The sequence below is a fragment of the Anser anser genome (assembly GCF_964211835.1).
Source record: "Anser anser genome assembly, chromosome: 1".
NCBI lineage: Eukaryota > Metazoa > Chordata > Aves > Anseriformes > Anatidae > Anser > Anser anser.
Window position 1 is genome coordinate 214,916,233 of NC_139720.1, and position 26,848 is coordinate 214,943,080.

General features: G+C 54.4%; 1 protein-coding gene across 4 annotated transcripts in view; it reads left to right on the top strand.

The window, feature by feature from the left end:
* The window catches only part of CLPB (ClpB family mitochondrial disaggregase), an 81,082-nt gene that overhangs the window by 9,325 nt on the left and 44,909 nt on the right, over nucleotides 1-26,848 (top strand). For 3 of the 4 annotated variants that reach the window (XM_083824161.1, XM_083824160.1, XM_083824162.1), the window contains 3 exons: nucleotides 7,010-7,096; nucleotides 19,397-19,500; nucleotides 23,493-23,621. In XM_083824161.1, the coding sequence (XP_083680287.1) occupies nucleotides 7,010-7,096; nucleotides 19,397-19,500; nucleotides 23,493-23,621 (320 nt within the window). Of the gene's footprint in view, nucleotides 1-286; nucleotides 463-7,009; nucleotides 7,097-19,396; nucleotides 19,501-23,492; nucleotides 23,622-26,848 lie in introns of those variants that run through there. The other variant, XM_083824163.1, reaches the window with a different exon arrangement.

Consider the following 26,848-nt stretch of genomic DNA (forward strand, 5'->3'; position numbering starts at 1 on the left):
CAGATGCGGCGGCTCAGATTTCTTCGCTTCTGCTGTGAGATATCGCGGCAGACTTGTGCACGCTTCGCCCTCCTCTGTCGGGAGGCTGAGAAGCTGAGAGGGAGGAGGAGGAGGAGGGCAGCTTTCCCCTGCAGGGCAGCGGGGGCTGCGGAGGAAAGGTGGGGAATGAGCTGGTGCCGCCGCTCAGCCTCTCGCCGGGTTCGCAGGGTGTTTTGCCTTAACGCTTCCTGTGCAGGGAGATTTTTTTCCTGCTTTTTGTAGCATTCTGACCACAAAACCTCCCGGGACCGATCGTGTTTGTATGCTGAGTCACAAGACCAATCTTTGCAGTCAGCGGCCCACCAGCCGGCCGCAGGAGACAGAAGATCCCGTGCCTGTCTCCAGAACAGCTTTAAGCCCTTCAGCGTGCCCAAATCCTCGCTGGAAGCAGACGCTGCTTCATCTGGCGCGGCTGTGCGGACGGTAGTTTGTGATGTGCGGAATGCGTCTGGTAGCCATCAGGGAGCTAATTGCAATTACTGCCGCGGTTATCAGCCTGGCAGCGACGGGGCCGAGCGCAGGATGGCTTCCGTCAGCCCCAGGCGGGGGCCGTGGGTGCTGGGAGCAGGCAGAGAGCGCTTAGGGCACGTTGTCCCTCAGCACGGCAGCCAGGGAGCACCCGGGGGGCGTGCGGGCTGCGAGCTTAGAACAAGCGCAGCACGTAAATAAGCCGTGAAAGTCGCTGGGTGACAGGGGTCCGGTGCTCGAGGGGGTTCGGGAAGAGGCCGTGCGGGTTCGTGCAGAGCAGGCCTGGCAGGTAACCGCGCCAGCGGCACTGCCACCCCCAGCTCAGAGGCCAGCGTGGTGCTGGCTGCCAGAAGCGAGTATATTATGTTCAAACCCCCTGCAAATGGTGATTGTTACGTTCTCTCCCCAGCTGGCTGCTGCCGGAGGCAGGCCATCAGGCTGGCGCAGAGCTTTTCCCAACGCACGTCCCAGCTGTTGACGTGGGGGCTCAGCCGTGGATCGGGGCTCCTTTAGGTGAGGCTGCGCTTTCCTTTTCCTCCCCAGGTGCAGCGATGCCAGCAGGGGCCCAGCTCAGCTCGTGCTGAGGCCGGCACCGCTGGCCTGCTGCCCTTCCCTCTTCCCTGGGCACTAGCGCACGGCAGCGTGCGTGTGTCCCGGTCCTTCTCTCTGCCAGCCTGAAGGAACCGCTGCCCTGAAAAACAGGGAGCTCTGCTGGCTGTGCTGGGGCACCTCCAGGCAGGGCAGGGATGGGGTGAGGGCAGCACCTTGCGCTGTCTCTGTCAGTTTTCTTTTGCTGTCCCCGTCACGTGCATTCTGCAGTGCTCTCACCCACCCTTCGCGCCCTTGGGCAGCCCGGCTCTCCTCTGAGGGTTCGGTTTCCCTTCAGAAATCCAGATGGATAAGAGCTTCCCTCTGATTTTTGGCATTTTTTTCGTAATGTTTCATGGCTTCACGTGTCTCTATGAAGCACTGCAGCGTGTTACCAGCCCTGAGGCGGTCACGCAGGGGCTGAGGAGCAGACACGACCATCTCAAGGAGGAACAGCAGCAAGATCAAAGGCTTTTCAGCAGCCTGCCTAATGCTCCTCAACGGGCAGATCCTTTCTCCAGCCCTAGCAGGGAGATCGTCCTTTCACGCTGGGGATGCCGCTGGGGCCTGGGATGTTTTTTTTCCCCTCCCTCCCTCTGCAAAGCCGAGGGCAGGTCCCAGGAGGGCGAGCGCTTCTTAGGGTGTCAGCCACCCCCGCGGTTACACAGCGACATATTGGGGAAGGGCCAGGGGAAACGGCGAAGTGGCCGAGAGCAACAGAAGCTATTGTTGTTGCGAAAAGTTCAAGTTTCCAGCTTCCTCTTCCTCCACCTGTCGGGAGGGCAAGCTGGGCATGCTCCCGGCGCTGAGCACAAACTCAAACATGCCCTCTGGGCTCGGCCGGGAGCGCGGTGTCACCGAGTTAGTCACCCAGAACCCCGGCAGCGGGGTGAATAGGAGGCACATCTGTCTGGGGGGGAAGAGGGCACGGCGCCGCGCGGTGGCCGGCCCGGCTCGGGCTCTTTCTGCACCGGGGGCGGAGGGATCAAAGCGCTGGAGCTTTTTGCGAGCCACTGTCTCGAGGCAAAATAGCCCGGGCACACAAAGCGGCGCGGGTCGCTCTCCCGAGGCTCCTCCAGCAAATTCCAGAGCACCTGGTGACGTTCTGCTGGCTCCTTCGCATCCTCCTCTTATTTTTCAGAGAAATCGTCAGCCTGCGCGTTGCCCTTTGGGGCTGGGGCTCCGCAGGCAGCGGGGACGCTGTCAGACTCAAACCCGGAGTCGCTGTTGCTCGCTCGCAGGATCTCTGTTAGAAATCCATCAGGAAAATCTGCTTGCGCAGAATACTCTGGAGAAGCAGCCGAGCTTTCTGCCCTAAAATCGTGAGGTTTTTCTCTAATCCTTTAGAAGCACACACTCCAACAAACAAACAACAGAAAAAGCCCCTTGCCCTGCATCAGAGCCATGTTTTCATTCCACCCGTGTTGTTCGGGGTCTTTGGGGTACCTGCTGCTTGTAGAAACACCAAAAGGGGTGCTAACAGAGCCGTATACGCACGAGAAACTGCTTAGTAGGTAAGAGTGAGTGTCCTGGATCTTATTTGGTTAAAATGTGGATAAACATCCTAAACATTGATCGGAGGAGTTTATTTAATTAAAAAAAATACTCCTGCTGGTAAATACATTTGGCTGTCTAGGATCTGAGCAGTGGTCGTCGCTTTATCGATTGTCATATCATTAAATCAGGCGGGGAAAAAATTAATGATAGGCTTGAAGACCCCGAACATAAAGTTCAGTTGTCTAGAAAATCTGTTAAGTTGCTGAGCATCTTGCAGTGATTTAAAAAAAAAATAATCCGGCTCCTAAATGAAATGTCAATGCGTATTATGCCAGATGATCTGATGCTGGTAATGCTCTCCACTAGGCTCGGTCATGTGGCATTCCAGATGCTGGCGATTATCTGGATTCCTGAATGGAAAACTACCTGATTAATTCTAATATCTGAGCTCCGAGCCCGTAATCAAATCCTGCAGCAGAGGCCCCAGCATCCTTCCTGTTGGGTGCACCATGTTTTAACAGGTTTGACTGCTGCACTAAGATCTTACTTAATTATTTATTTTTTTTTAATCTGAGAAGGAAGATAACTCATCGTTCAGTGTGCGCTTCCAGAAAGCATGTAGAGAAAAAGAAAAAAGAAAGCGCGCAGAGAAAAGCAGCCTTCCAGTGAGCTAAGAAGTAGTTTTTAGCATCTCCAGAGCACTCTGAGGTTGCCGTCCCGTCCTCTGTCTCATCACACTGAAACGTTTAGCTGCCGTTCACCGTCAGGAGGGAACAAACGTTAAACTGCCCTCTGTTTTGGGGGTGAAAACGAGCTTTCGCAGCAGTGACCCAGCGGGTGGGGGACGTTCAGCTCGTAGCTCTGTTCCTCCATCATACCAACACCACGGTGGGCGCAAGGGGTGCTGTCGGGCTGTGCACCATGTTATTCACAGCCCCAAAGACACCCACAGGCGGCTGCGAGGTGTCGGGTGAGCTACAAGCCTGCGGGGCCGTACCTGCCGTGCCTCCGGAGGCTTCCTGTCTCGCTTCCTCCTCCTCTCCTGGGCTCCCGCCAGGTTCTCTCTCTGTGGCATTAATATTTTACTTTCTTTTGTTTGCCGGGTGTTATGTGGCCTATCGGACTGTCAAACTGAGACGCTGTAGAAAGGGGATGGGGTGGAAGTTGCTGCATCCAAAGTACTTTGGAATGGCCAAGCAAACAGAACCGAATTCAGACGTGGCTTGTACGTCACCTTCCGTACCGCTCGGAGGACGGCGCGAGCTGGCTGGCAGCACGAGGGCAATAAAGGAAATTTTCAAAGTGCCAGGATAAGAGGGGATGAGATCTCCATGTGGGGTTCCCTGGCCTCTTGCTGTTTTTTTTCCCCCCCCGCCGTGTGCAGGCAGCCCCCCGTGCCCGCACAGATGGAGCTGTGGTGTGGCTTTCTGCTGCGGGCAGCATCCCTCCGAGCAAGAGCACGTAATTGCCGTGACCTGCAGCGGGTCCGCGTCCGCCTCGCTGATCTCTGCTGCGAGCGCAAACACCGGCCGCGTGCGTGGCCACAACGGGAGCGGATCTCTGCAGATAGCGATCTGCCCAGCGTGCGGGCTGCCATCGAGACACGTCCTCGCTCTGTGACGGGGTCAGAAAGCTTTGTGGCCGCACGCGAGTGTGTCCCTTAAGTAACGTGCTGCCTGAGAGCGCTCTTCCTGCAGCAGAGCTGGGAGCACGCTTGTCGTTTGTTCTCGGAGGTTAGGTGCCAGAGAGAGGGGGAGCAAAAGGACGTTTCCCCAGAGTCCCGCGCAGCTTGCAGGACCCTTTGGTAGCGCAGGAGCTGAACCTGCCGGGGGTTGGTGACGTGCACGTGCGTGCAGCACGGATCCGGTAAGGGCTCTGCGTGAGAACTCGTTCCTTTGCTACGGCGCAGTATCAAGTGTCAAACTTCTGTGGAACAAGGGGCCATTGTTTACCTGTCACGCAGCTCTCTATCGTTAAGCTTTCAATTGTAACCCTGGTAAAGAGAGCGTAAGTCTTCTGTTGGCGCTGCGGATCATTTACAGGGATCACGGCCGCCTGAGCCACGCTCAGGAACCACAACTGAAGGCTGCCGGTTCCTAGTGTATTTTTTTTGGAGACACCTTTCCTCCCTGGGCGCAGGGCCTCTCACAGGCTCCGGACTTGTCACGGCACTGCGGCATCTCAGTTGGAGAACCTGATGAGCAGCTCAGAGCACTCGGTAGCTCTCTCGTCAAAAAAGGCTGGAGCAAATTGCTCCTTGGTACCCGCTGATGTGCACGGCATGCCTCCTGCAGTGCTCTGCCCGTTGCCTCCCACGCTCTCATGCTCCCAGTCTCATTCCAATAGGGTACAAAGGTACGGCTGGAGGGGAGCAAAGAGGAGCTCGTTTTAGGAACCTGATTTGGGTAACAGTTTTGTGGTGTCTCACACCAGCAGGGAGAGCCGTATTCAGCTATGCTCAACCATGAGCCAAAGCTTAGGCGCTGGCATCGCTGCTTGGGGTAGCTGTAGGGCTGGAGAATGTTTGATCTTGGGGTAAGTTTTTAGGGAAACCATGGGGAGGGTTTTGGACAAGGTGGAGGAAGGCTTGCACAGACCTTGTGTCCAGCTGTGGGTGTGTGCTAGGCTAGCGTTCGCGCTTTCCTTTATGGTCATTCCAGTTGCAGAAAGATGATTTTTATTTATTTATTTATTTATTTTTAGGAAAGAAGGGGAGCTTTTCGCTCTTTGTCTCTAATTCTACCCCAGCAGTCTTTACTAACCATCCGACATGGTAGCCACCTCAGCAGGCTGGGGGCAGTTAATTTAACCTAATAAAAGAGGGTAGCCAGATTCAGGCACGTACCCTGTCTGAGCCCTTGAAGGAGTGATCTGACGTCCGGTGCACGCGAGCAGCCTCGGCTGCCGTTGTGCAGTTGTGTTACCTGCGGGTCTGGCGGCGGTTTAAATTCTTAGCACCAGTCTGGCGCTTGCACGGCTGAAACTTGGCTTTTTCCTTGTGTCTCACAACTCTCGGGTTTAGCGGTAGCTCATCCCCGCTGCGCGAGGGACGTGCTGCGCAGCGAGGCACACCAGGCAGGTGGAACAGCCTCCGTTTGGGGAAGGGAAGGAGGACGAGCCGTAGCCCTTCCTGCTTTCTGAAACCTCCCCCTCGGCCGTCCTGGCTTAATTCCTGCAGCACACCGTCCTCTGGGGCGGGAACGGGACCGTGGTGCTGCACCCGAACGCGTAGGGTTCGGACCTCGTCTCACCTCATTTAACTCGGGCGCTCCACAAGTTGCGCCTGAAGTCTGAACTTCCCTCCTGCCTTGCGGGCAACGCAGGCAACGGCGCTTTCAGACGCTCCCTTCGTACCCTCTGGGTTTTGCAGTTGGTGTAGGATGAGCTGAGTTAGCCTCTGCAGGGATCCGTCCCTTGCCTTTAGCTGCGGGGAAGTGGCCGGGGCGGGTTAGAGCCCTGCCTTCGCCTGGGTTTGGCTAGGGCAGGTTCTTGGGTTCCCTTGGTTGGCCATGAAAGCGAGCAGGGTTGGGGGAGTTAGTTTGTCGGTGACACATCGCTGTCCTAAGGCGAGTGCTCCGAGTCCGGTGCTAAGAGTGATGGACTACAGGGTCAGAAGTTGTAGAAAGGGCAGCGAAGCCGGAGAGGCCGGGGCTGGGCTCTCGCCGGGGGTGCCCAGGGCCAGGAGCAGAGGCCCTGGGCCCAGCCTGGAGGCCGGGAGGTGCCCTCTGGGCCCCAGGCAGCGCTGCTGTGCCGGGCGGGTGCCGGAGCCCTGGCACAGGCTGCCCGGAGAGGGGCTGGGGGCTCCTCCGCGGGGTCTCCGGCAGCCGCCGGGACGTGGGGCTGGGCCAGCGGCTCCGCGGGGCCCTGCTGGGGTGAGGGGGTGAGCGGCGGCACCCAGGGGTGCCCCCAGCCTCAGCCACGCTGTGGGGCTGTGATTGGATGCCTCTTAGTTTTTGAGTTTGTTTTGTTTGTTCTCTTGTTGTGAATGAGAAGCGCAAAGCATCTCCTACTGGCACGTGTTTGGGAGATCTCCTGAGCTTCTTCTGAAATCGTGCCGGTTGCAACGCTGGCTGACGATTCAAACATGTCGTTAGATTGTAGGTTAATCAGCTTCGCTCTCCGTCATGCTGCTGGTTGGGTCGTTGGGTGCCAGGCTGAACAGAAGAAGGAAATGAGGAAAAAAGCAATCAAGGCAGCTGGCACTGGGCCACTTGAGAGGGCAGCACTTGGTGTCACCTACCGGTCTGCCTGAGTTTCATAGCCGCTGAGAAATTGAACTGACTTCACGTCGGGTCTTCGAGGCCTCACTGGAACGGGTGCCTGGGAAGTGGAACGCTCCGTGTCGTGTCATTAGCTCCGGTGTGCTCGGGGTGCTGTCTCTGCTCCTCCTTCCTGACCCTGTCTCCCTCCTGCCCAGGTTATTGCTGGAAGGCACGGACGTCAACGCGAGGCACAGGCTTGGCTGGACCGCTCTCATGGTGGCAGCTATCAACAGAAATTCCAGGTACGTTCGTCTCGGCGCTCGCCATCGCCTGGGGGGTCGGTTCCTTCCGTAGCTGCCTCCCCGTTTGATGAGGTCGTGCTGAGCTCCGCAGAGTCTCTGTGAAGTTTGGGCGGTTTGGGGCGCGCTGTGCGGCTGGGCCCGAGGGAGCTTTTCGCTCCTCGTTGCCCCGTGCATTGTGTGACAGATGGAGGGCGGCTGCTCTGCGGGCTGGGAGGTGACCGCTGGGCTGACAGTGCCGTGCCGCGGCAGCACGCCGGGTTTGGCACCCGGTGAGGCTGTAGCCTCGGGATGTTACTCGGCAGGTAGTGTAACGCCAGGCCATCAGCCAGGGGCTCAAATAGCTCCGTAAGAGCAGCCGCGTCCCTCCTAGCTTGTGGGGCCTTTGCTGGGTCTTTCATGCTAGGCCTTTATGAAGCAAAAAGGCTGAACGCTGCGCCCTCCCTCCTGAGTTCCCATGATGATCGCTGTGGCTTCTTGTAACCTTTTAGAGGCACTCTTAAATATATTCGGTCTACAACTAAATTCAATTAGTTTTTTATTCAAAGAAAAAAGAGAAAGAGAAATCCAATTTTAGAAAACGCGGGACAGGCGGGAGAATGAGCTTTGATGTTACACCCTCTCAGGGATGCTTTACTTAGTCACAAGTTCATAAGCAAAAAAGCCTAATTACTTGGGAAAACACAGGATTAAAGCAGGGCACAAAGGCCGAATATCCGCTCTCGGGCGACACGATTCGAATCCGTGTGCCGAGTTCGTGTGTGGTGCAAACTTTGATGTGTGCTGTGACAAGCTGAAAGTCGCGACCTCCTCGGGGAGCTCCTTACGACGGGCACAGAGGCGGGGGCTTGGGACTGTTTGTTTAACTTTGATGTCCGAGCAGCAACGGGCCCCGTTGTTTGCCCGTCCGCAGAGGGACGGGCTTCGGAGCCTCCCACCTCTGCCGGAGGACAATGGTCAGCAGTGGAGTGTGACGGCTGTTGACCATTCCAAGTGACTGGCGGACCAGAACAGGGCTTCCCGAGTTGCAAAGGCTAAGAGGAGAGGGGGAGAAAGGCCGTTCACGGTACAGTAATTGCCTAAAATCAGGTAGAAATGCTAATGAAAACATCGAGGCAGTACCAGGCATTCGGCACCCGGGCTGGCAGAGCAGCAGCAGTGCGTCGCATTGGGGGTCTGGCAGGAGAGCAGCGCTGGCCGTGTGGCATGAATTGTGCTTATTTTTCCCACGTTTTGGATGAATCTTGGCTTTAACTGAAAATTAGAAGTCCTCGAGTATCTGAAGCTCGGTAGGACGTGTCTCTGACAATATACGGACAGAGTAATTAGATACTTCATGGAGGCACACATTAATGCCAGCCCGCCAAGCTTACTCCTGGTGCTACCTCTGGGGTGATGCCAGGCAGGTTTTTGGCCCTCCGTACTGCTGCTGGCTTTGTAACGTCCGCAGTGGGGTCCCGCCGCCGGCTGGGAAGTGTAGCGAGCTGGAACACGACGCCCGGAGTGTTTGCAGTTCCCTACAGATCGCTTGCTCGCAGATGCAGTCCGCAGGCTGACCTTTCTGACCTGGGCCCGCCAGAGCCGGGCGTTGTGTGTGCGGTCGGATGCGGGAGTGGAGAAAGCCGAGCGTGGGGAGCTGGTGGCTTCGGCTCGATAGCACAGGTTTGCCCGCAGAATTTTAAACACTTCGCTTGTCCCTTCCAAACGCAGTGCCTGCTGGTGCTCTGGGTCTCTCTCAGTCCTTTTATACACATTCGGCTGGGGACTGGTCTGAACACGACTTACTCCGCTCTGCAGAAGGATGCAGAATTTTTTTTTTTTAGAGTGTGGTCCCATCATGAAGAGCGATAATCAGAAACGCGTCTGCCCAGCCACAGCAGCTGACCGTGGGTTGCAAGTTGTTAGGACTTTGGGTTCTCAGCTCGTCAGTCGGAAAGCCTCGGGGGGGGTGAGCTGGGTCTTTGGCTCGGACGTCAGCTCAGAGGTGCTCAAGATGCAGCCGCTGAGCAAGGGTCTGCACCTTTAGCTTGCGAGAAGTACAAGGTCGTTCAATTTAGCTTCATCGGCTTGCTCTGCGAGCGCTTCTTTTTCAATGTTGTTGCTACCTGCGCGAGCCACCCGGCGTGGCTGCGGGGGGCCGTGACGCCGGCAGCTGAAATGAGTGCTTTCGTGTTAGAACCACTAAGAGAAAGTAAGCCTTCGGCCCCAAATTGCTGTCTTTCCCAAGTCGTTTTTCAAAGTAGGACTATGGTTTCAAGTCTCTGCTGTGCTGCTGGAGATTTCCGTGACCTGTCCTTTAGCTTTGTGATGTTTCCCAATTTTCGCAGCCCTCGCTCTTCCAATTAGACAGCGACAGTCCATATGTTTAATTTAATTTCGGAGGCGCTGCATTAATGACTCCTGTCAGCTGCCATCAGCTACAAGATGAAATCCCAGGTGCCAGCAGGGATCTTTGGGGTCTGCCTTTCCTTTTTTCAACAAAACAATGATCATTCTCCTCCTCTTGAAAATTTCCTGTGTCCAAAACATCCCGAGGTGTTGAGTAGCGATCCTGGTGCGTTGCCACCGGAGGTTTGCCTTTCTGCTGGTAGGTTTCAAGGGTGTGCAGCTGGGAAGGAGCAGAGTCCTGGCCTGACGTCGTGCTGAAGCGGAGCCTTTCCCGTGGAATCCCAAAGCGCTCCTGACCCTCCTGGATTCAGCCTCGTAGCACTGCGTGCGCTGGGAGAAGTGCCGGTACTTGCAGCAGCGTGAGGTCCAGGCAGAGGTGCCGTGTCCCCGCTGCCTGGGCACCGGGGGAGCGGTCACCTTCTGCACGTGGGGATCGTTCTAGTGCCAGTGCTGGGATCTTTGCTCTGCTGAGTGGGGCAGGGCGGGCGGTATGCGCGCTGCAGGGCGTGCTCTCGGCACTTCGAGGCCTCAGCAGTGCCTCGGGAGAGCGTGGCTCAGTGCTGACATCCCCGCTTGGACTGCGTCAGCCTCAGCAGCACGTTTTGTAGAAAATGCAGACACGTGAACAAGAAGAATTAGTTGTGCGATCTACCGGAGAGGGACTGGGCTGCCGCGACGTCTGGGATCCACTCGGTCGCTGCTGGGTGGCTTGGGGGAGTTATTCCTTTCCTACTGGCCTTTGAATGCTGTATGTGTCTCTGTATGCCACTGGGGCTCTCTCTTGCGCTAGGAATTCCCAGGGCCACAGCGCACAGTGCCAGTCGTAGTTCAAGCCCCCAGACGTTGCTGAGATGCCAATTACAAAAATAAAGGGAGGCTGCTAATGACTGCAGTATGGCGTCTGATTTTGCTGTTATAAATTTATGAATTTGCTGTATAAATTTAGATGAGATAACTTAGATGATATAAAATAATGTAGATGGTATAAAAATATTGTAGAATGAGTTGTGTTCCGTTTTTTGTTCTCTTAATAAGTGTGTTTCCTTGTTCTAGACCTTTCCTGAAGCGCGGGTAGATCGACTTCGTGGTTGCTCTTTATAAGTGAGCAGGGGCCCCGCTCCAAATGCCTCGGCTCTGTGATAAGACAGCTTGTAACCGGGTTGAGATAGAGGCAGATCAGCTGTGACCACGTTTACCCAGGCAAAGGAGGGTTTCTGCTGTAATTCCTGTTGCTGGGGGAGCCTTAGCGTAGCGAAGGACGCAGTGATGCTGGTTTCAGTCTAAACATAACGACGCGTAACTGCCACTTGTTGCGTTCTGCGGTGCTGTCTTACAGCCCTGCGTCCCTGCTAAGGCCTGGAGAGTAACCCAGGTGGGTGGCCGTGCACACGTACACACACATGCACCTTACTCTTCACGTAATTTTTCCTTTTGGAGTTGCTCCCAGTCTGTTTCCTCTTTAGTACTTGTGAAAGCCCGTTCTGCCGAATCTCAAGACCTATTTTAAAATGGTTTCTTAATTCTCATGGAAAGACATCCATGCTAAGAGGGAGGATTTATGGTCTGTGTGAAAAACACTGCTAGGGGCTTTCTTCTTTTGGCCGTACCTGCTAGCTTTGCACATTTAACGTATTTATAGTAATTAAGCTTTAATTAAATGCTTGCTGAGAGCTTTGTGGGTTTTGTGCCTTCGTTAAAATAAGCTTTCATAAATAAAATAAAACAAAGCAGTTAGTACCGCAGCAGGCTAAGTACCTCTGCACTTGCAGTCCAGTGACCTGCAGACCGGGTAAAATTACCAGCTCAGAGATGCGTTTGGGGTCAGGCTCCGTTGTGCACCCCAGGAGAACACGAGCACGCTTTGATCCGTGCCAGCAGAAGTGGCAGTGACAATGCCGTGTGTCTCCTGTCCTGTCACCATCTCTCTGTAGCCAGTTCAGAGAATTGCGGGCGCTGCTGTTATGTCACGTCTTGCCTTTCTCTTCCGCATACAGCTACTCCGGGTTGTGTTGTTCCACCAGAAATGAAACGAGGGTGAAATAGTGAGTCACCCCTCAGCCCCTCACGCAGTAGAGGTTCTGCAGACTGGTGCTGCAGAGGGGGAAACTAAGGCGCAGAGCGGCTTGGAAGCTTCCAGCCCCGGTGGGATGATGTCGGGTAGTTCTGATCCAACGCACCTTGTTCCGCTTCTGTCCGTCACCACCGATGCAACCAGTACGCAGCAGTGCCCTGGGGAGGGGAAGCAGTCAGCATGATTTTAGGGCTCCCGGAGCTTTAGGCATAGCTGGCCACGTACATGGCAGAGCTATAGGCGTAACTCCGGGGTGGGGAGGAGGGCACGGCTGTACGGGGACTGCCTCGCAGCCGTCCAGGCCCTGCATGGCGAGGTAACGGGTTTCTCAGCAGCACCAGCGCCCACGTTTTACAGCGGGGGGAGAGAACACACAACGGCTTGGCTGCGGCTGGCCCTCTGTCACAGCGAGGTCTCTGCTCCGGGGGATGTTTGCTAGGACAAGGTGCGGCTCTGGGGAGTGCGGGTGGGAGTGAGGCAGGTAGCTGCCTGCTTTGAGGGAGTTTGCGTGTGTTTTCTCAGGTTAAGCACACAAGTCCTCTTCTTTCCAGCTTCCCTTTTTCCTCTTTGCTGATTTGTAACTGCAGGGCTTCCGTCCATCTTCCTGCGCCCTTTTTCACGTACCCATCTTGTTTTACACGTAAATGAGCCCTTCAGTCTTGCACTAAGTGCCTTGAGCAGCTGTGCAGAGATCTTATCAAGATGCCCTCAGCGAGTGCAGGGAAAGCAGGAGGAGGGGCAGGAACAGAATTCAGCTCCACCTAAAGAGCGTTTCTTTATTTAAACAGATGCTTTCTGTTGGAAGCTCGTCCCCAGCTCCCTTTCCCATGGGTGTCCTTCAGTACAGACCCCTTTGTGTTCTCTTAAAGCAGCAAGGGACAACCTCAGTGCTCTGTGCTGCTGAATCATCCCGTCCCTGTGCTTTTCAGTGAGTCTTGCTCGTTCATCCAGTTCACAGTGTGAGCTCCCACCCTTGCCTCCCAGACGTACATGTTCTTGTTTCACCAGGGGCTCTGGTTCCTCCCTTAGCTGTTCCAACATCCTCTCCTCTCCCCTATTTCCTTTTTGCAGCTTTGGCTTCTTGCACACCCTTTTCTCCTTGTGCCTCCATCTTCAGGCCTGGATCTTTTCTCCTTTCCACGCCTTTCCTTCTCAACACCTCCCTGCCAAGGACTCAGAGGGCAATGACCAAAGACAAGTGACTCCGCTCTGTGCCTCAGCAATCCTTTTCCTTCCCTGTCTTTCTACCTAGATGACAGAGCTGGGGGCCAGAGGCTCTCACGAGGAACCACAACCAGCAGTGCCTGGCCAGCCTGGCCCCTTCCCTCGCCTCGCCCTCCTCCACCTCTCCGTACAGAGAGGAATTGGGAAGATGCTCTCCCTCTGTGCCGGCGTGGATCGCTGGCTCTTGAAGGCTGGGACGTGTGCCTCTTCCACACGTACCTAGACTGCACTGAAGGCGCTGTACAGATGTTTTATATTGGCAATAACAGTACATCATGCATAGTAATATTCTGGTGGGTATGTTCCAAGACTTAGTGTGAAGGGTGCCCTATCGGAGCTGCTTTCTGTCTATAGGCAATGACGTGATTAACTGCTGCCGCCTTGTCACCTATATTAGGTACATACATCTGTTCTGTATGATTTTTTTCACTCCTTTCACTTCAGGCAACTATTTTAGAGCTGTCTGCAGCAGAGCTGGCAAGATAGCTGGATGCCTTTGGAAGCGCACGTGGCCGTTAGTGGTGTCTGTCAAAGAGCTGAGGAGTTACACGTGGTTTCCTTCCGTGCGGATGCTGCACTTTGGGGGCTTGCTCCTGTAAACCGAGGCACCGTGTTTGAGCGAATCCCCCTCTGGGTCCCGTTGCAGAGCTCTTGGAGGAACAGCGCCCACTCGGCCGTGGCTGCGTTGTGCCTCCCACCCGAGGACAGGCCAAGGCAGCTGTTCCCCACACCACCACTCCCAGCGCCCCAGCAGCATCCCCACTTGAGATTCCCGTGAGCGACGCCCTGGTTTCTGATCAGTTGGGTGGCTGTAACCCAGCTGCAGGCAGGCCAGGCAGGGCAGGGTGCTGGTACAGTCACAGCAGAAAAAAAACCCTCGCCTCTCCCTCCTCGCTCCCCTCTTCCCAGGGATGTTCTGCATCCAGCGTCCGGGAGGTGAGGCACACTCAGACGCTGTCAGCAGGTTCCTGCACCTCACCCAGCCACAGAAACACCTGTGTGCAAACAGCGGCTCCCCCCGGACCTCCTGCCCCTGCTGAGTTTTGCAGAGTTAAGACATCGCCGCACCAGGGCTGCTCTTTGTGTCCAGGCAGGACCCGGGGCTCCCACCAGAGCTCGGGGCAGCCGCATATCAAAACGCATCCAGGTTTTTGCATTGTGCTGCTAACTCACGGTCATGGGGATCACCGGGCTTCGTGCTTCACCAACCCCAGCTGCCGGCGGGTTGGTCCGGGCGCTGCGCCTCTCCTGACGCAGCCCCAGCCACGTCCAGCCACCTCGTCATTGATTTCCCCACCCCCTGCATTGTACGGATGTATTTATTTATTTAACAATATGTTGGTCCAGCCATTAAAAGCAGAAAGCACTTTCTCCGATCGATTGAACTGCCCGGCGAACTTCAGCTAAGCGCTGCCCTCTGAGTCATCGGCAGGGTCACTGTGGATTTATATTCGCGCTGATGAATAGGCGCTGCCTCTAATCGAATGAAAACTTGATCAGCAAATTAAAACTCGGCTTGTTGGGGCTGTTGAGCACAGGTGAGTTATGGAGGGGCCTAGGCCAGCTCTAGGCTGTGTCCCTCTCTGGGTGTCTGATGTGGAGAGTTTTCCGCCCCAACACCTGTGCCAAGAGAAATTAAACGGGAGGAATATTGACCGGGGGCTCCTCCACTGAAAAGCCACCCCTTTATTAATACCCAGTAGCTGAGCTAGCTCGGAAGAGAAGGATGCCTTCCGTAGCACTTTGACCAGAGCCTCGCAGTGCTTCAGAGGGCTTCCTTAATTAATCCCCGGAGTTGCCTTTTGACCCGGGAAGCAGCTACACCTCTTCCCCCTGGGAAACTGGGATTTCTAACCAGATTTAACTGGGATTTTTTAACCAGAGACTAGATTGCTGGAGCGTGCTTTGTTAGTGCCATCTGATTTTTGTAAGTCCTTTGCTTATTCCAATCCACACGCTTTACGCCGATGAGTGCGGTTACTCTGCATTTTGATTCCGCTGTTACCTTTCCTGAAGGCTAATTTGCTTGAACGTCCCATTACCTGCAAATTGGATGGGTACGATCAATATTTGTGATTCCAGGAAGGGCTGGCTGCTCCAGAAGTGCCTGGAGGGGACGACACGTCCCAAAAGCAGGAGGTTAGATTGGAAGGCGGTTGGACAGGGAGGCTGGATGTACAGCACGGTGTTATCGGGCCAGTGAGTCCCTTTCGCTTCCTGCTTACAGAGCTGGATCCCAGAGCCTGAAAAAAGAGCTGGCAGCGGGGGCCAGGGTTTTGGAACACCAAATTTTGCCAGTAAGAGATCGTATCAGTGCTTATTAAACCTGAGCCTCCCAGCTGTCTTAAGAGCCCAGGAAATGTTCCTTATCTCTGCTTTGTAGATGGGGGGAAATGGTGGAAAGGGTCCTTAATAGGGAGAGCTGAGCAGTTCAGACACCATAACCTCCTGCCTGCACATTTAGACTGCCGAGCAGCTAGCACACGCGGTACTCTGCTAAACTTTTCATGAAAGGTTGTTGTCCAGAGAGCAATGCTGGAGGTATGTGCCACGAATGAAGAGGAAAGGGCTTCCTGAGAGTCACCAGAAGCACATGAAGGTGATATCTGATGAAGTGCCTGGGAAAAACATTCATCTCAAGGTAGTCACTAAGAACAGGACAGGAAGACAGATGAAGTTACCTAGGAAATTACAAGTCGTTGTGTGTTTCATATGACTCATTCGGTACCCATATCTCACCTCTGGGCTGCGAGGTTGTGGATTAAAGTCCTACACTGGGACTTGGGATCATTTCTCTTAAAATGAAGAAGAGGCACGGACCTTAAAACATATCACAGCCTGTCAGCTGAAATGGGAGTGGAGGGATCTCTGGTGGTGACAGCCACGAGGCCTGGGTCCGAGAGGGGAGGTCTGTCCGTATCAGAACCTGAGCTGCGAAGGACTTGAAGGATCAGAATGGCTTTCTGGAGCTGAAGCCGCCCCAGAGGTGCTGTGCCGGATGCAAGGGCTTCACAGTAAGTCGCCCGCTGGGGCAGAACGATCAAGGGCTTACCTGAGGCAGGTTGCACTCGTGATGGCTTGCTGCTCAGTAGCGAGGCTCCCACCTGAGACTCTGCAGGAGGAGGCTGTGATCAGAAGCGGTGGAGAGATCTTTACCCTGCCGTGAAGCCTGGCAATGAGGTTCCCAGGCACCCACCTTGTCTCAGCTCTGCAGTGTGCTCTGGCGCACCAGCACGGCGTGTTGGGTGGAACCTCCAGTCCCGCTGCGCCTGGGGCTGCTCACTGTTTAGATGTCCATCCCTAGGAGCGTGGAGGTCCTCAACAAAGAAACCACGGGGGAACAGGGCAGTGCCTGCCCCGCTGTTCTCCATCCTGTACCTCCTGCTTCCCACAGGGATCTGCCTCTTCAACGTCTCCAGTGCACTTCTCCCGCATCACTTACTGGGTGACCGGCACCCAGTACTGGAGTTGCAGGATGTCTCCGGAGTAATCCAGCACTGCATCTTCCAGAAGCACTGTGCGCAGATCAGTGACCTGCGCTAGAGCTCCTCCGGGCAGAAAGCCTGCCTGTGACACCTTCATTTCTCCTGTTTTGTAGCTGTGGACAAACGGCACGCCTCCTGCCCAGCATCACCAGCCTGGCACCAAGAACGGGACTGAGGGGCCTCTGAGGACCTACGTAGTGAGCAGGGGTGGAACAGCCTGGGGAGCTGCTCTGCACAGCGAAGGCTGCACACTTGGGCTCACTTGGCTGTGCTTGTGGCCAGAGCTCTCTCTTGCTTTCCATTTTGTGCAGCCGTAGAAGTTCGCAGGAAAGCTCAGGCAGCGCCCCTTTACCTGGGGCTACGTCGGATCGGTGCAGGACAGATGGGTCTGGAGCTAGGTGTGTGCCGAAAAGCCCTTGTGAGAGGTGCTGAGGGACTTGTAGGATAAGTTTTGTTCCCCACGCCTTACTGATGCTCCTGAGGTGGTCCAGAAGGACCTACAGGCTTGTTGGGTGTGGAGAGACAGCACTCCCACATCAGGTGGCCTTACCGTGGTGGCATCTGGCAGCAGAGCAGCAGAGACGTTTTTCCTGAATGTGGCGGGGGAGGTTTGTTGTCCTTTGCAGCAAATCGTTCTGAGAGGACCGAGGATGAGGCAAAAAGGTTCTGACTGGGTGGGACTGTGCTGAAGATAGCAGGTAGTCTCACACGGTGATGCTTGCACCAGGAACAACGCTGCTGAATGAACGGGAAGAGAAGTCAGGCTGTCTGGAGAGATCCAGCCGGCAGGGGACAAGCACATCTCTTACACAAGGCTTCGTGTCCTCCGCTGCTGATACCCGAAAGTAGGGGAGATGATCTCCCCTCAGTGCCAGTAGGTAGCTGCCAGTCAGGTGCCTACCTCGATCACGGGTGCACAATTCAAAATATTTGAGAACATCTTCAGCGTCACGTGCTCCTGACTACACTGAATTGTGAATGATTGCAGTTAACTAAGTCCCCAGTCCAAGAGGCAGCTGGAGCAACTGGAGAGAGCCCAGAGAAGGGCCGTGAGGTGGTGAAGAGGCAGGAGCACCTCTGCCGTGAGGAGAGGCTGCGAGAGCTGGGGCTGCTCGGCCCGGAGAGGAGGAGGCTCCGGGGGAGCTCCCCCGCGGCTGCCGGGGCCTGCGGGGAGCTGCGCAGAGGCCGGAGCCGGGCTCTCGCCGGGGGTGCCCAGGGCCAGGAGCAGAGGCCCCGGGCCCAGCCTGGAGGCCGGGAGGTGCCCTCTGGGCCCCAGGCAGCGCTGCTGTGCCGGGCGGGTGCCGGAGCCCTGGCACAGGCTGCCCGGAGAGGGGCTGGGGGCTCCTCCGCGGGGTCTCCGGCAGCCGCCGGGACGTGGGGCTGGGCCAGCGGCTCCGCGGGGCCCCGCTGGGCTGTGATTAACAATCGCCGTTTGAAGATCAAGATGTAGTGCGTCTCAACCTAAATATTTTAGAAGTAAGGACGTTGTTGATGTATGAATGTAAACGAACTCAGTGTGATCACAGAGGTGTATGTCAGGAGGGTCCCCTGGCTTCCAGCGTGGGGCTTCATTCCCCAGAAGTAACTTTGTACGTGGTGAAGTGTTGCAGGAGTCTGCCTCTGTTGTACCGTGTTCAAAGAACAGAATAACCAGCTTTTATTCCGCTAATGCATTTATGGGGTAAACGGGAGAGAAGCTTAAGTTAAATTCTAAATGTGACTTGACAAGAGGCAGCCTGCAGATACGTGTCAGTCAGGCTGCGGTGCGCGTCGCACAGAGCCGCTGTCAGCCCGTGAGCCATGTCACCGGTGATGAATGCTAACTCACGCCTCACTGTCTAGCTGTCATGGGAAGCTTGAACCCTGGGAAAAAAAAAATTAAAAATTAACTGGCTTCAAGCCGCTTTCGGAGGTGGTGAGAAATCTAATTCTTGCCTGATGATTGTTTGGGTTCAGAAGCAGACACGGAGGACTTCCACACCAAGCTCCCTAGCCTGCGTGTCTCGTGCTGATCTGCCGTAGCGTGCTGGTAACGTTACAGGTCTGGAGACCAAAAGCTTCAGCTTTTGGATGGTTGGAGGATAGTTGGAGTACGAAATATGCTGCCTGTGTTGCCATGCTGGTCAGACCTAGGAGGATCTGCCTCTCCGCCGGGCACTACAGCTACAATATGCAGTAATTGGAAGCCCTCTACAAATCCAGAGATTAAATCTCTTTCAGAAGTCCTGGCAGCTGCTGAGCTGGGTTGCAGGTGGTCGGGCTGTCTTCAGCGGTGATCTCATACAAATGGTCTGGCTCTCAAAGACAGAGGTTTCACTGAACTTCGTGCAGGAGTTGAATGCTTTTCTTCCAGAACCCGTATAATTAATGCAGTTGAAATCTATGTTCGAAATGCTGAGTTCGGTGCTTCCTCTTGGGAGGGCAGAAGAAAGCAAGGACGAGCTGTACGTCACATCCAACGTGGCTGCAAGAGCTGCCTTTGTAGGGGTGGCTTCCATCAGCTGTCCAGGTGTAGAGGGACCGCTCAAGTGAGAGCTATAAATTGTAGAGCAGAGACCTTGGGCGTGAATAGGCCCCTTTCAGAGCCTTACCTCTTGTCATGCTTCATACTGAAGTGCTACACGCTTGTATTGTAGGATGGCGCCTTTAATAATGGAGACGTTACTGCCATGATTGCCTCCCAAAAGCAAAAGTAAAAGCACAAGCTAGTTTTACTTCCCATGCCTTGAAGAGTGTTGTAAAAATCCGCTTGGTAGCCAAGCTCTGGCTCTGACTGTGCAGCTGCTGTGGCCGTGAACAGTTTCCGCCGCTGATCCAGACTAAAAAAGTTACAGGGCTGTAACTGCCTCCCACGACGGACCCACGTTCTGTGCAGGTCTTCTTGGGACGGCTGTGTTTGTCACTGCATGTCGCCCTGCAGTCACCCCTGCCTCGAGTGCCTCCCCCATCTCGTTGTTTTCAGGACGTGCTGGTGGTTTATTTGTGGAAATGTTCAGCAATGGTTGGTTTAACTTCCCCCCGCTAGCTGGGAGTGTTTGAGGATGGCTTTCTGAGCCCTGTCTCCTTTCCCAGACTCTGATGGATTCTGATCCCTCGTGTTGTACCTCTGCCTTACTCTTCTGTGATTTGTAACAGCATGGTGAAGACCCTGCTTGCAGCTAATGCAGATCCAAACCTCGGAGATGAATTCAGCAGCGTGTATGAGACTGCCAAGGAAAAAGGCCTCCATTCTTTAGAAGGTAATACTGTTCCTGTTCGGCTACCTGCGCTTGTTGTTGAGGTCCCCAAAATTTCATTTTCTGTCTTTGAAATGGAAATTTGACCTCTTTTTTTTCAGCTTCTATTTAAATGCAGAGTTACTGGTGATGTGTGGGTGGGTGTATGTCTGAAGGTGAGAGAAAACAGTACATAGTTAATCATGAGAAGCAATTCCTCAGTATCCTAGAGGTAACTTTTTTATATACAGCCAGAACACAGTACAAGGTTGTAGGTAGGAGCACCATCCCATTGACACACGCGCAGCCACTTCCTGGGGAAGGGCAGCGTATCCAACTGCTGGACTTAGACTTACGTCTTACAAATAGATAGGAAATGAAGGGAGACTTGTCCAACTGAAATACAGCTGAATGATGCTGACCTGCGTGCAAGCACTGTGGCTGGATTTTGGCCATGTTAATGCTGGCTTTCCTCCCTTGTCTTCGGACTCACCCCTTTAGTCTTCAGACTAAACCAAGGAACTTTTCTGCGGTGTCATTTGATCTTGTTACGATTTTTCCTGGCCCATGTCTCAAGTTCCAGTCTCACCCCAACGTCATCCCCGTTGCTGGGAAGCTGAGGCAGGCTGGACCCCGCTAACATGTCACCAGCTGTTACCCTCCTGGTTCTGGAGGCGTCTTCCCCACCCAACCGCTGAGCTGACCCGCCGTCCTCAGCTCTGGGACGGCGGACGTGGCACGTGAATTCTCATGTACGGCGTCTCCAGGTCGCCTCTGGCCACCTCGTCAGAGCTCAGCCCGCGCTGGGGCTCCTCAGGGCCCGCAGTCTCCAGACTGCCTGCAGGTTGCATGCTCTCACCTTCTGCCTCGACGTCGAACCTTTTCCCGATCAGTGTAAGGAGGAAATCTGGGGAAGCCACCACGTAGGTTCTCCAGGGTGCGCGTTTGCCCCGTCAATTTTGCAAAGCCAAAATCGCACGGGGACAGCGTCCGTTGGTCTGTCTGAGCTTTTTGCCTCACTGCTAAGAGCTGAAAGCTCTCAGAAAAGTCTAACGAAGGTGTAATATTTGAACCCTTCATAAAACACAGGTGGAGTTAAGAAGATGAATCAGCGAGGGGACAGTTTTGACAGGGCGTTATTTTATTTTTAAAAGCTCTCTGCTCTCATCCCTCACCGTAACCCACCCGTGCCATAGACCTGCTCCTTGATGGAAGTAAGAACACACATATATCAGATTGCCGTAGCAGTGAATGCAAAATGTATGAAACAACATTAAAAAATGAACAATGGAATGCCAATACATAATGCATGTACATAGACTTTATTTAAGGCAAAGTATATCAACCAATAAAGTTAATTGTTTTTGTCTGCATTCATCCCTCTCTAATGTTATATATTTTTGGGGTGAAGAAAAGATAAGGCCACTCAGTAAGAAGTTGCATTAATTCTTTGCTTGACATGTTTTATTAAAAAGAATAAATTCTGTTGCATTTTAAAAAAGAGAGGGAGAGAGAGAAACTGCCTTTGTTTTTTATTTTTTTTTCCCATTTACATATTTCGTGTATAAATATTTTTTCATAAAAACATCCAAATCGAGAGGGTATGCTCCACAAACACTGCACAAAATATATTACAGACATTTATATGGATGGCAGGAAGGGAGACAGAGGGCTGAAAATTTCCAGGCACCCAGTGATTGATGGTAGACGAGGCTTCCCCTGACGCTTTATTGAGTTTCCGATGATTATCTCTCTCTGAGACATTTTTTACAGATGACGGCCGAGCTGTCACAACGGACCATGGGGGAAAAAAACCAACAATAATAACACTTTAATCTCTTTACTGCACTGCTCCCTAGTATCTCAGATTCATCTTCCCTGACGCACGCAGTTCATTATCCTGCTCCTCCCTGGGTAGGAAATGACGACAAATAAATAAATATACATACTCGCCCAGTACGCTCGGAGAAAAGACCCAGGAAAGGAAAGGAGCCAGGGCATTAATTGATCTTCCTGGAGGTACTGCGGTTCATTAGCGGAGATGCTGGGCTGGAGCAGCATCAGGCTCTCATTGCAGTGCTTTCTGTGCTGAACTTATCAAATCTTCTGGAAACCTGTCAGGAGTTCTGCGGAGGGACCGTGGAGGCTGCGGTGCGGGACATCCGCGGTGTGTGCCCGTTTGCCTTGCTGGCACAGAGCACTGGGTGCCCAGAGCTCTTCACGGACAAACCCCCTGAACGTGGGCTTCCTCGGGTTTAGCTGTCAAAGCCCACAGCCCTGAGCTGCTCATCCGTAAAACGGCCGGTGAGGGTGGGCGGCGATGTGGGAGATGGATCTTCGCTCCCCTGAGGCGTGGGGATGGTGGTCGCTGTGGGCTCTTGGTTGTACCGCGGAATACCTGAGCTCTTTGGGGGCCTTGCCTCTCCATCCTGGCCAGGCTTGAGACGAGGCTTCTCTCGGCTGTGCTGCATGCTCTCGGGAGTGATGTGAAGGCGCCTTTGTGCCTGGAAGCCCCCTTCTGCTAGCCAGCGGGCCGGCACTGGCATTCCCTTCGGTCCCTAAAACGAGATGCAGATGTGCGGGGACGGGCTGGACCTGCGCGTGGCAGAGAAGCGATGCGCTTCAGGGTCACCTTGCAGGAGCCTGCAGCCTGCCTGGTGACAGCTCTGCCACTGTACCTGGGTTTGATTTAACGTATTCCCCGATCCTCCCGGTCCAAACTCCGCTTTGGTGTTGCACCTGATGTGGAGGAGTTGGCGTGTCGGTGTGCCTGCCTCACCACCCGGCCCGTATCCTGCCCTCGGAGTGCCTCGTCCCAGCCTCGCGCAGCCTGCCCGCACAAACGGCTGGCCGCTCCCTATTGCAGGGTGTCCTCGCGCACCGGCACTCGGCAGAACAGGGCTCAAAGGAAGGAAAAAACACACGATTAATCAGCTTTAGGAGGTGTCGGCTTCTGTTCGAAGAGACATCACAGGTCCTAGGCCTGACTTCACAAAACCTGCCAGGGCTCGGTGTAATTGCATTTGCGTAGGGGATTCCAGGCTTTCTAACGAGCTGTAAAATGTGTCGTTATGAATCATTCCCATCCTGGCGGTGCCTAGGAGCGCACCTCGCGCAGCCCGCTGCACCGGTGGCTGAAGAAACAGAATAAAAACTCCTGGTCCCAGGGAGCAGACGGTTTCAGTACCTGACCAAAGACAGCAGGCAAACGGACAGGAGCAAGGGTGAAGCTGGGCATCGTGCTCTGGCGCTTTAACCTTTATTACTTGCCAGTTAGCAAAGGAAGCATTTTTAGAAGAGTTCCCGCTTTTAGATGTCTGCTTCTTGACGTTTCTGGGAAGCGTGGCGTACGGGAGGCAGCTCCTGGTGGAGGTGAGCTGTGTGATAAGGGGAGCCCACCGGGACTTTGAGGACACCCCGGGGCACTCCCAGCTGACTGCTGTCTCCAGGACCTGTAGCTCTGTCGTCTCCTGGCCTCTCTGTCTCTCTTCTCTTGGTTTTGGTGGGTTTTGGTGTTCTGTGCTCCTGGCCTTAAAGAGCTGCGGGCTGCTGGGGGAGGAGGGTGGTGCAGAGGAGGCACCGGGCGGTTCGTTCTCTTCCTTCTCACGGGAGAAGGGAAATAAAAGGCAGAAGTCTCTGCGTGCTCCTTTGTGCTGAATCCTGGTTTCACTTGAAGCCACAGAAGGTGCAGAGAGGCCGGGGCTGGGACAGCGCTGAGGTTTTCTCTCTGGCTTTCTCCAACCACCTCCTCCCCAGCGTGAGGGGAGTGGGAAGGCAGCAGCCGGGACTTGTAGATCCCCGTGTTGTCCTCCTCGGTGCTGCTGCCCCGGGCAGTGGGTAGTAGCCACCAGAAACCCCCGCAGGGTCCCGATTGTCTCCTGAGAAAAGTCGTTGGGCCCTTAACAAGCTTCCAGCTCCTTGGCGGGTGATCCATGCTGCTAAGCTCGTTTTCAGACAGACAGTTCTTTACTTTGCCTCGCTCGGTGAGCTGAGCTTTCGTTCTTCTTCCCCTGCAGTCCTTGTGACCCGGGAGGACGAATTCAACAACCGCCTGAACATCAGAGCCAGTTTCAGGGGCTGCACGGCTCTGCACTACGCGGTGCTCGCCGACGACTACCTGACGGTCAAGCTGCTGCTGGATGGAGGTGAGTTGCGTGGCTCCAGCCGGCTCCTGGGCCAGGAGCCCTTTTGCCGGGGAGGCCTGGCCCACAGAATGCCAGGCCTAGACGAGATCCACACTCCTCCATATTCAGGGTTAGATACGATTTACTGTTTGCTTTAATCTCATTATCTTTTAGTCTCTGTGTTCTTAGTCATCTCCAGCTTCTTTTCTCGTGTGGTGATGGTGGGTGTCCTCATCTTAATCACCGAGTCTTCCATTTCTTCCCGTAATTCAATGGAAATGCATGCACTGGTCTCTCTGATCGGTATTTCGAACATTTCGCCCTTTGCAATTTGCCCTCTACCCATCTGTCATAGCCCATAAGTACCTGTACTGTACCCGTACCCTGTTTTACTGGGATACCTGCTCTGTAGGCAGCAAGGCTCTGGGTGGATGCCAGTACCCATGGCTGTTGGTGGTTTGGGCTTAGCAATGCAGAATCTGCAGAAATTGGCCTGTGCAGCTATCGGTCCTCTCTGTTAGAGCACAGAGTCCTTATTCTCATAAATCCCGCTTTAGTGTTCTCTCTTACATACTCACGACTCTAGATACAGATCCAAAGAGAGGAAGATTCACGGATTGTAGGATAGGTCAGGCTGGAAGGAACCACGGGAGGTCTCTAGTGAAAGCCCCTGTTCACAGCAGCGTCAGCTGTGAAGCCACGCCAGGCTGCGCAGGGCTTCAGCCAGCTGCGTCCTGAAGACCTCCGAGGGTGGACGTGGCACGGCCTCGCTGGGCAGCCTGTTGCAGCGCTGGGCTGTCTTCGCGGGGAGAAAGCTCATCAGCAGAAGTAGAGGAAAAGAAGAAGCTGCTTTTAGCCAACAGAATAGAGATGTGCTACCATGACAACAGTTTTTTGTATTTACCCTCCTGCTGATCTTTACCAGGATGACATTTGCTTCTTTGTTCTGCTGCTGTCCAGAACCAGGGTCCGCTGCTTGTGTACCTAGGTGTGCACGGTGCCGTTAAATTAGCTGCATCTGCCCGTAGCGCACCTTGTTCTGCGGGCCATGGAGCTAGCGAGTTCTGCTTTCCTCCAGACTTATGTCCTTTGTCCCTGCCATTCCTCCTGCTACAACAATTTCAACTCCTGTCCTCCCTGCGGAGGCGCCTAGGGCACCCCTGAGCAGCAAACAGCCGTGCCGTGGGTTGCACGCAAGTGTGTGCTTGCTGACCAGCCAGCAGCCGTCTGCCAAGTGCGGCGTGAGAGAGCTGAGTGCTGTCAGCCTGTCCCTGCAGCGGGGACATCTCTAGGGTATCTCTAGCCAGATGCTGATTTCACAAACATTTTAGGAATGTCGTCATCTCTGTGGTGTGGGCGTCTCAGGGGTTCGGGAGTGAATTCTCGGGAAGCAGGCAGGCAGATAATTGTGTGACGTGTCCGCATAAGGCTCATTCGGTAAGAAAGCAACTAAAAAGATAATGGAAAGTACCGTCCATGAAAAGTAAACGTTCCCAGAAGAGATGAGGAAAAATAAATGTAGGAACATTGAACCTCGATACTCACCTGTATGTATGCTCGTTACCTTTCACAAACAGAAAAATAAGACGGAAAGTTTGGAATTCAATGCCACTGAATTCCACAATTCAATTAACTCTGGGTCAGGATTTCTCTCTGGATACCAAAACCCGAGTTCTTGGCCATGAATTAACCCTCAAAAATGAGGCACTGAAAGAAAACCTACTGCAAATGGATTTAACCTAGGTTCTTGAGGTTTGCTTGCAGAGAAGGGAGCTCAAAAAGCCGACATCTGCTCTGGCGTCCGTGGGAGCGCGTGCTTGTGGTGCCTGGGAAGTCCTCAGACCAAAATATTGGCCCGCGTGCTGTGCAGCGCGTGTGGCTGGCACGGCCGACCTGCTCCGTGTTCGCAGCACGTGCAGGCACCGCCTGAGCGCTCGGTCTGGCGCTAAATCTGCACGGTCCCACCGCACGGAGCCACCGTGCAGGGGCACCGGCGGGCAGGCAGCTCCGCCGGAGGAGCTGCTGCGACGGCACCGGGGTGCCCGTGGGAGGAACAGGGTGGAATTCCCCCTCTCGTGACGGGTGAGCTGTGAGTTCGCGGGCCAGGAAGGGCCGTGGTGGGGAACGCGGCAGGCAAGGGAGGCTCTGGGGTGTTAGGAGAGAGGCGGCGCGGTCAAAGTGCTCGTCCCGGCAGCGCTGGGAGCAGATCTGGGCAGGGCGAGCCTGTGGCTCGTGGGGCTGGGGAGCGTCTCATGCGTGAGAGGCTGTGAATTTCGGCAGGGCTGTGTTCTCTCTAGAAACACCTCAAATACAGGTGTGGACTAGCCGCAAGGGCAGAGGAGCAGTCTTCTGTGAAGACGGTACAGCGCTTCGCAGCAGCAGGGATGTGTTGGCCACGGTGGTAAGGAGAGAAGGCGATGGCAGAGCTGCCAGCAGGAGGCTGAGAGCTCTTCTTCGGTCTGTTGAGTTTGGGCTGGCAGCCGCCTGCCTCGTACCGTCCGGGGAAGGGCTGGAAGAAGCGATTTTCCAAAGATACCTGAGTGTTCTTCCTGCCTTTCAGAGTCTCCTTGCAAGGTGGGGGTGTTACGAGCAGATTGAAAGCGATGAGGCAGCTGCTGGGTGTCAGAAGCGCGGGTGAAATATGGGTGCAAATAAGTGAAGTTAGTGAAGAATTTAAGCCATACTGGATAAACAACGGCAAGTAGCAAGTCCAGCTCATTTCTACATCTGTCCCCTGCTCAGCTGTCTGAGTGCCGTTGCCGTGTACAGGCCTCTTTTGATAGAGAGGACTGTTCTTTTGGTTTGAAAGCTGTTTCTGTTTGTGGGCTTCTGTGCTGGAGCCACCGTCATCTCCATCAATGACCACTTCTGCTGCTCGATGCTCACAGAGAGCTCTTTGTTCGTGGCGGCGTGTCTCAGCTCAGAAGAACTCACTTGGATCTCAGAAAAAAAAGCACACAACAATCTGCAGGGTTGCGTTTGTTTGGGTTCAACTGAAGGGACTGAGCATAAAATCAGAGTAAAATACTGAATGTAGTCTGCCATAGCACTAAGGTTCGACGATCCTCATCGACATTCTGTACCTAACACAGCCCCGTGGAAATCCTCCTGGGCACAGATGCAAGGTAGCCTACGCTAAGAATGCATTTCCAGGTGAAAACCATCATCTTGCAAAGATACAAGCGTGTCCCAGTGCTTGGACACTGGGAAGAGCAGTCCGCAGACATGAGTCCCTGCTCGGTGCGTAA